Below are 16,599 nucleotides of genomic sequence, written 5' to 3'. Positions count from 1 at the left end.
CTTGGAAAAACAAAGACCTGATTGAGTATTCTGTTCAAAACAATGGCTAATACTGAGTCTGATAATCACACAATATTTAAAAGATGTAAAATTTCTTTTTTTTTTTTACAAGAATATAACTTAGTCTACATTTATTCCTCTAAAGCTTTACTTTCTTCTAAAAACTACGCAAAGCTTTTATCTTCTGACAGTCTTTTGTATCTGCTATATCTGACTGGGAACGCTCAGGTGTCACTGTGACAAGAACACAAGGAGGGTTACAAAGGAACAGTCGGCTACTCCTGCAGTTCAACTTTGCTTTCTGGCTGTCTTGGCATGTATTTTAGTGCCTGAATTCTTTCAGAGCCAAGCTCAAAGCTAACACAAACGAAGCAGCTGCAACTGCATTGTGTTAAACTCACAGGGAAGGCCAACTCAGACCATTGTGTTACGGAAATGAGAACGCTGAGCGGGGCACCTGGCCCTCAACACAGCCGCTTTCTTTCAGCCAAAGCTAAATTGATGGCATCGTCTAAGGAGAAGAGATACAGAAATCATAAGTATCAATAGTCACTTTAAAAAATAGAATATTAAAGAAGGCAGCCTGTTCCAGAAACTCAGGCAATGTGAAACAAATACATACAATTATAAGATGTTAGCTTACTCCCTTTCTGAATTAAATTTAAGAACCTGGATAACTTTTATTGGTTTACTTATTTCTTCCCAATCAGTCTTGTGATATCATTAAAGTGTAGTTTTAACAATATATAAGACATACAATGGATATTTTATTTAAAGGAAAACATAAATAGGACAAAGGCAAAAAGTCTAGCAGGATGTTAAAGAAAAAAATGAAACATGGGATCTTTAAAAAGAGGTAAAAACTATTTGAATGACTAAAATTGTTCTTGAAGAATCTAATAGTGACAACTCAGATCTGCAAAAACATTGTGAACTTATACATATGTATGATACCTAAATGGCTCCAAGAAATATCCACAGAGATAAATCATTAAGTAAAGAATCCTATTTAGTTTCACTTTCCAACAGAAGTAGGAACAATAAACACTATATAGATAAAATATCACAGCCCTGAATTTTAAATATAAATTAAGATCTCTTTCTTGAAGAGAAAAAAAAAGTAACTATTTTGCACAGGTGCACTCCTTTAAAATGATCTCTCACTGGCTATTAAATGCTTTAGTAATCCATTTGACTAGAGACATAACCTGTAATATCAAGAGAGTACGTGTGAAACATAATCACTTGACTCAGTTCTTAGATAATTCATATGCCTTTTATCCATTCAACAATTAATTTGTTGCTGGGCATTGTAGTAGCTACAAAGATAAGTAGAAAAGATAATTTATTGTCTAATGAGGGACAGAGACTTACAAACAAATAACTGCAATTGGAATTAAGGAGAAGAGATATGGAATCAGTGTGGAGGAAGAACAGAAAAACTATCCTGCAGTTCAGCTCAGTCGCTCAGTCGTGTCTGACTCTTTGCGACCCCATGAATCGCAGCATGCCAGGCCTCCCTGTCCATCACCAACTCCCGGAGTTCACTCAGACTCATGTCCATCAAGTCCATGATGCCATCCAGCCATCTCATCCTCGGTCGTCCCCTTCTCCTCCTGCCCCTAATCCCTCCCAGCATCAGTCTTTCCCAATGAGTCAACTCTTCGCATGAGGTGGCCAAAGTACTGGAGCTTCACCTTTAGCATCATTCCTTCCAAAGAAATCCCAGGGTTGATCTCCTTTAGAATGGACTGGTTAGATCTCCTTGCAGTCCAAGGGACTCTCAAGAGTCTTCTCCAACACCACAGTTCAAAAGTATCAATTCTTCGGCACTCAGCCTTCTTCACGGTCCAACTCTCACATCCATACATGACCGCTGGAAAAACCATAGCCTTGACTAGATGGACTTTTGTTGGCAAAGTAATGTCTCTGCTTTTCAATATGCTATCTAGGTTGGTCATAACTTTTCTTCCAAGGAGTAAGCGTCTTTTAATTTCATGGCTGCAGTCACCATCTGATTTTGGAGCCCAAAAAAATAAAGTCTGACACTGTTTCCACTGTTTCCCCATCTATTTCCCATGAAGTGATGGGACCAGATACCATGATCTTTGTTTTCTGAATGTTGAGCTTTAAGCCAACTTTTTTCCCTCTCCTCTTTCACTTTCATTAAGAGGCTTTTTAGTTCCTCTTCATTTTCTGCCATAAGGGTGGTGTCATCTGCATATCTGAGGTTGTTGATATTTCTCCCGGCAGTCTTGATTCCAGCTTATGTTTCTTCCAGTCCAGCATTTCTCATGATGTACTCTGAATATAACTTAAATAAGCAGGGCGACAATACACAGCCTTGACGTACTCCTTTTCCTATTTGGAACCAGTCTGTTGTTCCATGTCCAGTTCTAACTGTTGCTTCCTGACCTGCATACAGGTTTCTCAAGAGGCAGGTCAGGTGGTCTGGTATTCCCATCTCTTTCAGAATTTTCCAGAGTTTATTGTGATCCACACAGTCAAAGGCTTTGGCATAGTCAATAAAGCAGAAGTAGATGTTTTTCTGGAACTCTCTTGCTTTTTCCATGATCCAGTGGACGTTGGCAATTTGATCTCTGGTTTCTCTGCCTTTTCTAAATCCAACTTGAACATCTGCAAGTTCACGGTTCAGGTATTGTTGAAGCCTGGCTTGGAGAATTTTGAGCATTACTTTACTAGCATGTGAGATGAGTACCAGTGTGCGGTAGTTTGAACATTCTTTGGCATTGCCTTTCTTTGGGATTGGAATGAAAACTGACCTTTTCCAGTCCTGTGGCCACTGCTGAGTTTTCCAAATTTGCTGGCATATTGAGAGCAGCACTTTCACTAGCATCATCTTTCAGGATTTGAAACAGCTCCACTGGAATTCCATCACCTACACTACGAACAGCTTTGTTCGTAGTGATGCTTCCTAAGGCCCACTTGACTTCACATTCCAGGATGTCTGGCTCTAGGTGAGTGATCACACCATTGTGATTATCTGGGTAGTGAAGATCTTTTTTGTACAGTTCTTCTGTGTATTCTTGACACCTCTTCTTAATATCTTCTGCTTCTGTTAGGTCCATACTATTTCTGTCCTTTATCAAGCCCATCATTGCATGAAATGTTCCTTTGGTGTCTAATTTTCTTGAAGAGATCTCTAGTCTTTCCCATTCTGTTGTTTTCTTCTATTTCTTTGTATTGATTGCTGAGGATCAGTAGTAGTAGTAGGATGAGCAGTAGTCAGCACAATACAAGCAATTCTTACCCACTGGCTTCTGAGGATATCCCTAAGGCTATCCGCTACTCTAGGACTATCAGGGAGTGTCAGCTGAAAGGCAGGGATGGGTGCTTGACTGGCCTTCTATCAAATGATAGCCCCAACTCACCTATCACCCTGAGTTGAGACAGTGGTAGCAAGAAGAGTCACTTAGGTTAGAGTCAAGTAATTTACCAAATTGTCACAGTATTTACATAACTTGCTTCAGCTTCTGAACCAAGACAAATATTTCAATTAAACCAACCTTTAATGCTTTGCTAAGTCACTTCAGTCGTGTCTGACTCTGTGCGACCCCAGAGATGGCAGCCCACCAGGCTCCCCCATCCCTGGGATTCTCCAGGCAAGAACACTGGAGTGGGTTGCCATTTCCTTCTCCAGTGCATGAAAGTGAAAGGTGAAAGTGAAGTTGCTCAGTCGTGTCCGACTCTTAGCAACCCAACTTGCTTCAGCTTTTGAACCAAGACAAATATTTCAATTAACCCAACCGTTAATGCTTTAATGGCCAGTAAAATTTCATTAAGTTTGACAAACAAACCCACTCACAATCTTGCCCCAACCTACCTCTTTACCTTCTAGCTTGCCATTTTGGCCTACATGATTTCCAAGTCTTGCTTTAGTGAAACTTTTCTATATTCCCTGGCAGCGAGAGTCACCTTATAAGTGCATCTTTCCAAAATGCTATTCCCCCAGCCTGGAATACTATCCTTCCCCTGTCAACTATTTTCATTCAGCCTTTGACATGCAGCTGAAATACTGGCTCCTTGACAAAGTCTCAGCTTACATAGTGAACTGTTAAAAACCTGTGCTACCATGCTCAACTACCTCCTTACAAATTTGGTTATTTTTCTGTCTCTTGCTATTAGACTATAAGTTCTCTTGAATGGAAATTCTGTTTTGTTCATTTCTGTTTCCCCAGTACCAAGCAGTGTGCCAAGAAAGTATCAATAACTTCATCAATATCAGTTGGTGAATCACCAATACTTTGCCCAAAGTAAGCACTCAAGAAGTGTGCCAGTGTCAACAATTTCCATCAAGACTTGTTAAAAACCTATTTCATCTGCCTTCAGTTCAGTTCAGTCATTCAGTTGTGTCCAACTCTTGGCAACCCCATGGACTGCAGCAAGACAAGCTTCCCTGTCCATCACCAACTCCTGGAGCTTGCTCAAACTCATGTCCATCGAATCAGTGATCCATCTAGCCATCTCATCCTCTATTGTCCACTTCTCCTCCTGTCTTCAATCTTTCCTAGCATCAGGGTCTTTTCCAATGAGTCAGTTGTTCACATCAGGTGGCCAAAGTATTGGAGCTTCAGCTTTTATTATAGTCCTTCCAATGAATATTCAGGACTGATTTCCTTTAGGATTGACTGGTTTGATCTCCTTGCTGTCCAAGGGACTCTTAACAGTCTTCTCCAACACCACAGTTCAAAAGCATCAATTCTTTGGTGCTCAGCTTTCTTTACGATCCAACTCCCACATCCAAACATGACTACTGGAAAAACCATTGCTTTGACCAGACCTTTGTTGGTAAAGTCATGTCTCTGCTTTTTAATATGCTATGTCTGTCATAGTTTTTCTTCCAAGGAGCAAGTGTCTTTTAATTTCATGGCTGCAGTCACCATCTGCAGTGATTTTGGAGCCCAAGAAAATAAAGTCTGTCCGTTTCCATTGTTTCCCCATCTATTTGCCATATAGTTATGGGACCAGATGCCGTGATCTTCGTTTTTTGAATGTTGAGTTTTAAGCCAGCTTTTTCATTCCCCTCTTTCACTTTCAGATTCTATACTATCTGAGCCACAAGGGAAGCCTCACCTTCCCTTGGAAAGGGAAAGTCACTCAGTCGTGTCCGACTCTTTGCGACCCCATGGACGGTAGCCTACCAGGCTTCTCAGTCCATGGGATTTTCCAGGCAAGAGTACTGGAGTGGGCTGCCATTTCCTTCTCCGGGGATCTTCCCAACTGAGGGATCGAACCCGGGTCTCCCGCATTGTAGGCAGACGCTTTACCCACTGAGCCACACCTTCCCTTAGTAAGCCTAAAAATAGATCTAGGAAGAATAAAGTCCTTTTGGAGAGTCCACTACCAGCTCCTTCTGGGTCCTTCTGATGGTTAATGTACCTGCTGTTCACCATAAAGGCACGTGTCAGCAAAGACACCTGAATCTTAGAACCACAAGTACATGTGCTTAAATCTCACCCCTGCCCCTTCATAAAGTTAACATGAAAATGATCTTTGAAGTACTATATAAAGTAACAAAGTTAAGTATCTCAAAGTTAGATTCCTTTTTGTACTGCTTTCCCAGAAAGTCTTTTGTGACATTATAAAAATATTTTGTGTTGTTCTGAAAACTAGACATACTCTTCTGGCAACATCTAAGTGCTGTTAAGTCACATTAGCTATTGGGATCACATGGAGATTTAAAAAATACACCGTCTATGGAAGTACTGCAGTGTCTCATTTAGCCAGCACATTTTGGTTTCTCTTTAAAACTATAAATTATTTATCCAGCATTATCAAGGAGAGAGGAACTTCAGAAACCAGATTTTTCTGAACAAGGTTCATAAAGCCTCACATATTTTTAAGATTGTAAATATTCTCAATGGATATATATTACACAATATTATACAGTTGTTCACTTTAAAAAAAAAGCCTGGTATAAACAATAAAATTTCACTTTTCCCTGATGATTCAGGACTATTATTATCAATGTCGATTACTACATTATGCACCATCCATTCTGTAATACAAAGGTACCTTTAAAAACTATTGATAAGTATATAAAGCTATTTGCTTTTATCCTAAATGGATTCAGGTTGTTTTTACGACTCTTTGTTTTCTCATTTTCTCTGCCTCCTTCTTCTACTCACTGCCTTTTATCTTTTTAATTAAAAAAACCTTTTGCGCCATTAAAACAAAAGTTGCAATCTATGTGTTCTGATAGTTAAAGACTGTGTGTTCTGATAGGTGAAGACTCATGAATTGCTAAATTTTACTTAAGTGCATGGGTTTTGTGACTGCAGTTTGCTATTAAGAGGCCTATTCTTTGCCTCAGAGTTTCTAAATTCATGAGGTGGCCGAGATTATAAAAAGAGTAACAAAGGAGGGAATTCCCTGGCTGTCCAGTGCTTAGGACTCTCCCGAAGTCCAGCCCTGAGTAAGTGGTCTGTGTGTGTTAGTTGTTCAGTCATGTCTGACTCTTTGTGACCTCATGGACTGTAGCCTACCATGTGCCTCTGACCATGGGACTTCCTAGGCGAGAATACTGGAGTGGGTTGCCATTCCCTTCTCCAGGTAAGTGGTCTGTATGTGGTGCCAATCTTCATGTATATGCATCATTGGTTTATTACTTTTACTCAAAAATAATTAGTCTTATTATTAAGGTCAACCTTAAATTAGCTGTTAATTTATTGTTTAAATATAAATTAAAACTGCTATTGCTAATTAATTCAAATTTTAAAAACCCAGCCATGACTTCAGATTCAATACAGGAAGTACTTCAATGCTACCACATTTCAGAGGCAAAGTCTTCTTCAGTTACTGATGTTATTAAAAAAAAAAATTAAGTATTCACTATTCTATTCAAGCACAATGGTAGGAAAATTTCAAATTCTAACTCAAACCTTTTCACCAAATTCTGCATATAGATAGTTTCACTATATTTGATTGGTTTCATCAGGAAAACAACAACGAGAAGGGAGAGAAAAGACACTTTTTTGATTCGTGAAAACAATTTTAAATACATAATTATGTCTGCTAGAATAAAGAAATTTAATAAAAGGCATAACATCCAGTATTTTATAATTCCTCTCATAATCTGATTGACTATAAATCCAACACTTGCTTGTGATCTTTAAAAATGAGAAGATTTGTAAACATTTGAAAGGTGTCACAGTAATAGATATCCACAGACTCTACAAGGCACTGAGATATAACAAGGAGAAATCTCGCTTCTAGGATTAATGCAAAATAAAACATTGACTTTGGTTAATTTATAGGTAAATGCCAGCTAATACACCTCAAAATACCAGTTCTACCTAAAAGGTCATCCTAACTTTAAAAAACTGTAATGGAATAAAAAACACAATATATTAACTTGGCTGAATTTTTTTTTTAATCCTTTTTTTTCCCCAATAGAAAAGGCTATTTCTACTTTACACTGATTTCTGTTATACCCATAATAATGACCAATTACACAGATGTAATTCTTATCCAGTTTAAAAACAATTAATTTTAATGATATGATTAGAAAGTAAGCATATTTCTTATTCAATAAACAAAGAAAATGGATGAATTAAAATCTGGTTACTCCAAGTTATATCAAAGAGGTTGAAACTAGGGCTGCAACTGGTGGTCAGCTGACCTGTTCACTGACAGACTTTCCATCTCAGCCTTCTTTAGTATTCAATACTGACTCTCAGTACTGTCTCGTCAGTTTAAAGAATATTTTTAACAGGAATACTGCTTCCAGGGTATTTCTTAAGCACTTACTTGGGTGTCTAAAAGATGGCTTAAGCAAAGCACAGGCCTAGTTTCAGGATTAGAACTCACAGCTGTCTAATTCTCTGATAAATTGCTCTGGAACTTTATGAGTCTTACTCTCTGCTTAGGTTCCATCAGTTAAAATAAAATGTATGCCCCATTCTTTAAGGTTAAAAAAAAAAAACTCCTACCCATACCTTTATAGAATTATGATAGGTTTTAACTAGTAACTTGATAAAGAGATTCTTGAGGAGCAAAATGTTTTGATTCCTTAGCAACTGTCTCTAACTCTAAAAAGAATAAAAGTACTCTTTTAAAGAAGAGCAGCACTTACTGGTACTTTGAAGGGTGAGGTATTCGCAGTGTCCATAGAGTTGGGTTTCTCAGATGTAGTGGTCCCTGAGATACTCCGTCTGCGTGGGGACCTTTCTGCTGGCACCTCTGGATGAGAAAAAAGAAACACTGATAAAAATCCAAATTTAGGATCTTTCACTAACCTGTAAAATTATTGATTTTTTATTCTCACAAAAAATCAGTTTGCTTTAAAGATACATTATATTTGACATCTAAGATATAATTTGTCTCTTTATCTATAAACAGATATTATCAAGACATTAAAGAAACTTGGTCACTGTTAAGAACATGCTTTAGTGTGATAGTTTGTATATCTATGCACATATAAAAAGTAATTTCCTCTGAGCTATGTTTAATATCTCTAAGTTCACTTAGTATTTGCATCTCACAGTATAGGAATCTACTGCTTTATGTCAGCCATATAAGAGTTAACAGAATCCAATAAACTATTTTTTATATTCATATGAACAAATTTAGCCTAGTGTTGAACATGATTTGATGGTGTCTGCACAAAGGTCAAAGTTCAGTTCTGTGCAGATAAAATGATTCACCAGCCTGCAACCAAAAGTCCATGAGAAGACGAAAAGCTGCTGCTAGGATAAAATAACATATATGCTTATGCAGATATAAAAATAGCTCAGCTTCTCCTTGTTCTGGCAGTATGACCTCACTAAGATCTTACTCTGGGATCCTAAATCTGTGCAAACTGACCTAATGCGTTTCAGATTTTGAAGATGATGTGGTATTCTCCAATTTAATTACTATACGCTATATTAAGGTTACATTTAAAATTTTTTATAGAGCGATACATATATATGCATATATATATGCACATACACACGCACACACAGATGATAGATATATACATATTATACCTTTATCACAACTGCTTCCCATCTCCACTTCAACTGACAGACATATAGGAATCCAGCTTCTCAGACAACATTAGATAATCTCAACATGGACAAGGAAAAAAAAAAAACACATCCTAAAAAAAGTATTCTGTGTTATCTTCCAGATCTTAAAAAATAAGGAGTAAATCGTGACTCCGGAGACTGACATTTTGATTCCTGCTGTTCTCCCTTTAAAAGATAGATGCAGTTTAAACTTCCATTTCTGGCCTCCTGGCCCCTGGGATCCGTGCTACTTCCACTTAAGAGAAAGCGTTTTTTCTCTCGCTCCCTCCCTGTGTCTTGCTCTTCCCCCTCCCTCTCTACAGCTTGCAGAGAGAGCAAGCGAGAAAGCAACACACAGGACTGCAGCTATTCAATCAATCGTTCCGGACTGCACATCCTCATTAGTTCCTTTCAGGCTATTAGCGGACGCCCAACCACTGCCTCTCCTCAGTTACAGCAAATTTCACTGTATTACACTGATCTACAGAAGAAAAAACATTTCCTGAAATTTATATTCAGCTAGTGCCAAAAGGACACCATTTTACACAGACCCAGTAATGCACACAAATCAATCCCGCCTATGAAAATCCAACTGGGAGTGCTTACTCTATTACTATCTTTGATGCTGGACACTGATTTTCTTTCCATGACTAAACGTTTCTTCACAGTGACATCCTGACCAGTAAGATATAAGCCAAATCACAACAAGCCTAATGACTGAGAGGCTGACAACAGAGCGTCTTGTATGCCTGCAGTACAAGAAAGTTCCATGCTATTACTGTGTTTTAAAATAACTTTAAGTCTCTCAACTTCCCCCTAACCATCAGTTAAATGAACCTTAATGTACAAAGCCATTTTCAGAATTAGGCACACGTGAATCCTAGCACATTTCTAAAAAATGGTAGTACAATTAACGGGAATGGCACAAAGCGCTGAATTTAAACAAATCGGTCTGTCAAAGCACATTGAACAAGACCTTCAGACTTCAGGAACATGACTTTAAAGGATGATTATCTAAGTCAGGCAATTCAATCTGAAGGGCAGGCAGGTGGAGACAGAGGCTGGTGAAGGCAGAAGAAAATCTCATCTTCCCTCTGCCCATTACTGATCATTAGAAAGATACATGAGATTGACTATTACAATATAATATATTTCAGTCTCAGAATAACTGATGGAGAAACCAAATTGGGAGGAAAAAAGTCCCATTAGCAAGGATAAAATGATCTAGTGAACAGTTTCCCTTGACTTGCAATGTTCTGGCTAAGGAAAAAAAAGAATTTCCTTACTGTCTTCCAAACATCTAATTTTAGTTTTCAGGCATATGAACTCATTACGTAAATATATTTCAATGCTTTTATCTATCTGGAATTATTTTGGCTAAAATGAGCAACCACATTTCAAACCCTAACAATATGTTCTTTGTTGTACTTTTCTTTACATTCTCTTTCTGTATTACAAAAAAAAAGAAACAAAGCCCAACTCTGATGTAGATTAAAGAATGTCACTGGGTTCAAAAAGAAGAAATTAAATTACTTTTGACGTTTGAACAACTGCCTTTAAAGAGGGAAAAGTAAGGAAACAAAATAAGATAAATCAACTGGTGATAAGAGGAGGAAGTCTACACTTGACTTTCCCAGTCCCTACAACAACGCAACTTATCTGCTGATGCAGAAAAGGCCTTTGGGTATTAAGGTTGTTTAGTGCCCAGACGATTCGTAACTGTTTCAAAGCTGAGAAAAGAATGTATATCCCAAAAACCAAAGTCCACTTTGGAACAGGGGAGTAGCCTCAGGAAAAGCAGAATTAATAACTTGCTGGATTAGTCACAGGCTGGCCAGCATGCTAAACTCATCTGGCTACCTTCGACTTTAAAGCTCCAAGCAGAAAGGAAAGCTGCTGCTATGCTCTTAGTGCTACATTTCTGCTGATTTGGATGGAAAATCTATACCAGTTCCAGTAGGCCAAAATATAACAGCTCTCTACCCTACCTGCCTCATGCTACATACGACTGCATTATTTTTTACCTGCTGTAAAAAATGAATATTCACTTCACAGCCACAATATTTAACTACAGTCATGTTTAAAATACGCTCACTCTCTTAAGACAAGAGGCGTATGATATTGTTTTGGTGGATAAAGGACTAAAACTAATTTGTTCATGTTCTCACCCTCTAAAAATAATATTTTTCATCTTTAGATTAAAGGGTAAAAAAAAAAGTTATAAAAAGCCACTTAAGTTTTAAATATATCTCTTCATTTCTTTTGCCATTGGGTGTGAACTGAGATGAGGTGACAACTTATAATAACGAGAGGTAGCCTCCACTACAGCTCCACGTAGGACGATGTACTGAACAAAGAGAATACTTGGGTGCTCTTCTTACCACCTTTACTAACTATCTGTGTAATTATATGTAAAGTCATTTCAACCTTTCCTGCTCTGGTGTGCATTAATAAGCTGGGTTATTCAGACCAACCAGAGATGAAGACAAGATGAACGAGTTTATCTGCTTTGACACAAAATTAGCTTTTTGAAAGAATGGGGCTCTCTCAAACCCAAAATATATCATTACAATGTCATTTCCTCAAAATACACATTTTCTTCTATGTCAATGTGCTTTCTTTTGAAAAGCATGGTAAGATAATTGACAACTGGATAATGATAAGGACAAAGGCACTTTTGGTGGAAGACGTGCCTCTTCAACAAACAGAACTCAATCCTGTCTTTCAGACCTAACAGTGTGTTCACGGCCTTCCGTTTACTTATAATGAAGCCAGTGTAGCAGATGGTGTTTCAGGGAGGGAAAAAGGAGGACAGAGAAAGGGAGATGAAGAAGTACAGTGATTTCACTACAGTAACTGTAGCGAATAGGTAGAGGCACTGAGAACTGATGCTTTTGAACCGTGGTGTTGGAGAAGACTCTTGAGAATCCCTTGGACTGCAGGGATCAAACCAGTCAACCTAAAGGCAATGAGTCCTGAATACTCATTGGAAGGACTGATCCTGAAGCTGAAGCTCCAATGCTTTGGCCACCTGATACAAATAATCGACTCCTTAGAAAAGACCCTAATGCTGGGAAAGCATGAAGGCAGGAGGAGAAGGTACGACAGAGGATGAGATGGTTGGATGGCATCATGGACTCAATAGGCATGAGTTTGAGTAAGCTCCAGGAGTTGTTGATGGACAGGGAAGCCTAGTGTGCTGCAGTCCATGAGGTTGCAAAGAGTCGGACACAACTGAGCAACTGAACTGAACTGAGAGGCACTGAGAAGGTGAGTGAAAGCCAATACTTAAGGAATTGAGGAGGTCAGCCTTGTAGATTTTTCAGGAAGGGCCACTGAAGACAGGGAGATCAACCCTGGGATTTCTCTGGAAGGAATGATGCTAAAGCTGAAGCTCCAGTACTTTGGCCACCTCATGCAAAGAGCTGACTCATTGGAAAAGACTCTGATGTTGGATTGGGGGCAGGAGAAGGGGACGACCGAGGATGAGATGGCTGGATAGCATCACGGACTCGATGGACGTGAGTCTGAGTGAACTCCGGAAGATGGTGATGGACAGGGAGGCCTGGTGTGCTGCGATTCATGGGGTCGCAAAGAGTCGGACACGACTGAGCGACTGAACTGAACTGAACTGAAAGTAAAGTGCAGGTGGGAGGCCAGTGGGGCTGCAGCCAGGAAGTGGGGATAAATAATAGCAGAAAGACTCAGAGCAATTAGGGCAGGCATGCTCAGATCATGCGGGCTTTGTAGGCCTACACATAAGGACTTAGCTTTTTCCTCTGAAAGAAAAACCACCTGGTGAAATGCACCTCATCCAGATTTACAAGGTACACAAAAATACTATGGAGTACACTGAAGCAGACAGTTAAAAATGGTTAAAGTAGTATGCTCTATGCTATCTGACTTTTCCACAGTAAAGACAATTTTTAAATAAAGAAATACTATGGAGATACACTTCCTGGCACTTTCTTAATTTTTTTTAAAAGGATTTTGAATAGTGAATGTGTTTGAAATGATCCTACAATATTATTACATTCAGAAAAAGAATAAGGGCAATGCTTGTATGAATTGAGGGTTAGGTTTCAAAGACCTGTGCAAATAACTTAAATGAGAACAAGTATCTGTTATGTAATGTCACTGTGATCAAATATAAGTATCAACTATATTTACTTTTTGTTCAGTCACATTTAACTAAATTTCATACATCATCATGTCATATATACATATACTTAACAATAACTATGCAGCTAAAAATGTCACAAATTCTGATAATGTCTACCACTTAGAATGAACTTTTTTTTTTTTTCAGTGGAGGAGGTGATTCAAAAATACTTTTTTAGGAGGAAAAGATGTACTTCAAAATTATAAGCACCTCTTTTATTAATAATTTGTCTAAGGCAGAAAATTTTTTATGGTAATTTGAGCTAATATTAAATGTTTGTAATGTGGTAACCACTGGGCCTAGTATCACTCTTAGTTCTTGGGGCAGTAGTAGCCAATTTTTTACTGAGGTAGTAGCCAATTTATTGTTCTCTTGGATGAAGGTGGGGGCAAAATTTAAAAAAAGATAATAACCTTACCAATGTGAAAGTAATTTCTGAAAATTCAAAACAAATGATAAACAGAATGAATAAAGATATTTATAAAGTTTTAATTTGGTGGATAATGATGTAAGGAACCAAAATATCCTTCTCACAGCAAAATTCTCTAGTTATGACAGACCAGAAAAAATTACATATTCACAGATGCAGTCAGCTGGCATATATAAATACTTTACTAAATACTTCACATTAACAGCAACCCAAGCCAATTTCTAGTAATTTTGTGTACAGAATTATAAAACATGAATGAATGTGAATGCTCTGTCAATTTTAATTACTCACATGTCCCATTAATATTTTTGACATTATATTTAGTAAGCAAGTATTCTAATATCATTGTCAAAAAGGAATTCTTTAATTCACTTCAAAAACTTAAAAAAAAATCAAAACAAAATGTGCTTGTTCACCCATTTAAGTCATTGGAATTTCAATGTATATAATGTTACTGTGAATGAATCCACATCACTATCATCGTAAATGATGACAACAATAAATAGGATGTGATAAGTCCATGGCTCAAATTATTAATGAATGAGTTAAGCAAACAACTCATTTCTCCATGCTGTGAATTCTAAATTAGGAGACTTCTTCTTCCACAGGAGGCACAGAAGACACTTAAGGAACAGAAAAGGAAGGAAGGAACAATATTGGGAAATGGGCTTGTGCCTCTTTAGTAAGAGGGTCTTTAATAACAAACGGCAAATGTGAAAGAAAAAAAGGTTTCATGACATTTCATACGTTTTGCTGGAGGATTCCTTAAAGGTAATGGGAGCTTAAAGATGCAGGTAGAGAACAATTTTACAAAGGAAAAGTGACAAGAGCAAAGAGGAGAAAATTACACTCTGCATTTATATAGCTGCTAACACCATAGCACCTGGGTGTTTTATAGACTTCACAACTGGATTTTCAGTAGGACATTTCCTGCCCTATCCCATTTCTACTGCTGAAAAGCCAAAGCACTGACAGTCACAACCATCCAGCTGCTCTGAAATACAAATCCCCAGAGCCACTTTAATTCATCCAATTTGTATCATTTAGACTGCAGTACTTCACTCAAACAAGCAGTCCTTTCAAGTCTGCATGCCCTAGACACATTTCAATACGTATGAATTGGTGCTAAGTACAGAAACGTAGTGAATTCTCAGAAAGTAAAGCCATCCAGTCTCTCCCACCTTTTCTTCACCTCAACAAATTTATCCTCTATTATTATTACTTCTAAAAATTCTCCTCGTTAATATAGTAGGAGAACAGATATCCCTCTGGTCACACAATCTGAACACCCTCAAGTGTATCGTTTCTTTAACTTAGGGTTTCACATGATGATAATGGATGAGATGATAGAGAACAATTTTTACTGTCAACCAAAAAGAATAAGAAAACAGTTTAGGGATATTTATATGGTTATCTGGGATTCCCTGGTGGCTCAGACAGTAAAGCGTCTGCCCACAATGCGGGAGACCCAGGTTCAATCCCTGTGTTGGGAAGATCCCCTGGAGAAGGAAATGGCAGCCCACTCCAGTACTCTTGCCTAGAAAATTCCATGGATGGAGGAGCCTGGTAGGCTACAGTACATGGGGTCACAAAGAGTCGGACACTACTGAGCGGCTTCACTTTCACTTTCATATGGTTATCTTGGGCTTCCCTGGTGGCAAGGATGGTAAAGAAACCACCTGCAATGAAGGAGACCTGGGTTCGATCCCTAGATCGGGAAGAGCCACTGGAGGAGGGGAAGGCAGCCCACTCCAGTATTCTTGCCTGGAGAATCCCCATGGACAGAGAGGAGCCTGCAGGGCTACAGTCCATGGGGCTGCAGAGTCGAACACAACTGAGCGACTAAGCACAGCACATATGGTTATCTTCAGTTTCAAATACAAAGCATTTCTCTGGTTCTTAGTGAAAACAACTAGGGATCTTAGTAGTAGTAATAAAAGTATAACAAGGATAACTGCAACACCAAACTAGCATTTTTATTCCTTATTACATGCTTAGTATTTTATATTAATTTTCTCTTTAATCCTCACAAATCTCTGGAATTGGAATTATGCCCCCATTTCACAGATGGGAAAGGAAGGAGATGATCTATTACTCCACTCAGTTTGCAGGGCTGGTAAAGGCAGAATCAGGGTTAGAACCCATGCAGTCTGGATCCAGAGGCTATGCTTTTAATTGCCATGCACGCTATCCGTCCCCCTTGTGTTTTGTATCGTGGACTGTAATGAATAAAAAGTAAGATAAACAATCATGGAAACTCCAGTTTTTCTCATTTCCTCTTAAAAATAACTCAAAGAACTCTAACAAGTGCACATGGTTCTTCATATTTTAAAGAGAACTAAATCATACTCTTTGGTGGATAATTTACTGCAAATGAAACCCCATCAAAGGAAACTCAATCCTGGAATGCTGATGATAATAAGAACATTCTAATCAAGAAACAAAGAGGGGTGAGGCAATGGGGTAAAGAAGGAGAAAAGTTAACTTGCTTAATGAAATGGTAAAAAAAAAAAAAAAAACTTGAACAAAATAGGAATTAAGCTATAAAGAATTTCTACTACTGATTCTTTGAATTAAAAAGTACAAAAAAGCCCTCCAAAAAATAAACTGCCCTTAAGGGGATGGATGAATAAGCAGAGAACAGAGTTTTTAGGGTAGTGAAAATGTTATGTATGATACTGTAAGGGAGGGTACATGTCATTATCTGTCCAAACCCACAAAATATACAACATTTAGAAAGAATCCTAATGTAAACCATGTACTTTGGGTGATTATGATATTAGTGTAGGTTCAGCAGCTGTAACAAATGTACCACTCTGGTGGGGGATATTGATAAGGGGGAGACTGTGCATTTGTAGGGACAAGGGGACATAGGAAAAAAAATCTGTAACTTTCTCTTAATTTTGCTGTGAACCTAAAACTCCTCCAAAAGAACAGTCTTCAAAAAAAGAAAAGAAAACCCATCCATCTGTCCACTTACAAAGTAATTTTCAGTA

The 16,599-nt window shown here is 38.1% G+C and overlaps 1 protein-coding gene across 1 annotated transcript in view; it reads right to left on the bottom strand.

Annotated features, from left to right (window-relative positions):
• RASAL2 (RAS protein activator like 2) overlaps nt 1-16,599 on the bottom strand; it is a 385,749-nt gene that overhangs the window by 95,693 nt on the left and 273,457 nt on the right. Inside the window, exon 4 of the mRNA XM_052653719.1 lies at nt 8,096-8,202. Within this exon, the coding sequence (XP_052509679.1) occupies nt 8,096-8,202 (107 nt within the window). The remainder of the gene's footprint in view (nt 1-8,095; nt 8,203-16,599) is intronic.

This window comes from Budorcas taxicolor, chromosome 16, assembly GCF_023091745.1.
Source record: "Budorcas taxicolor isolate Tak-1 chromosome 16, Takin1.1, whole genome shotgun sequence".
Lineage (NCBI taxonomy): Eukaryota > Metazoa > Chordata > Mammalia > Artiodactyla > Bovidae > Budorcas > Budorcas taxicolor.
Note: the sequence above shows the minus strand (reverse complement) of the source record. Positions and strands in the feature narration are given on the sequence as shown.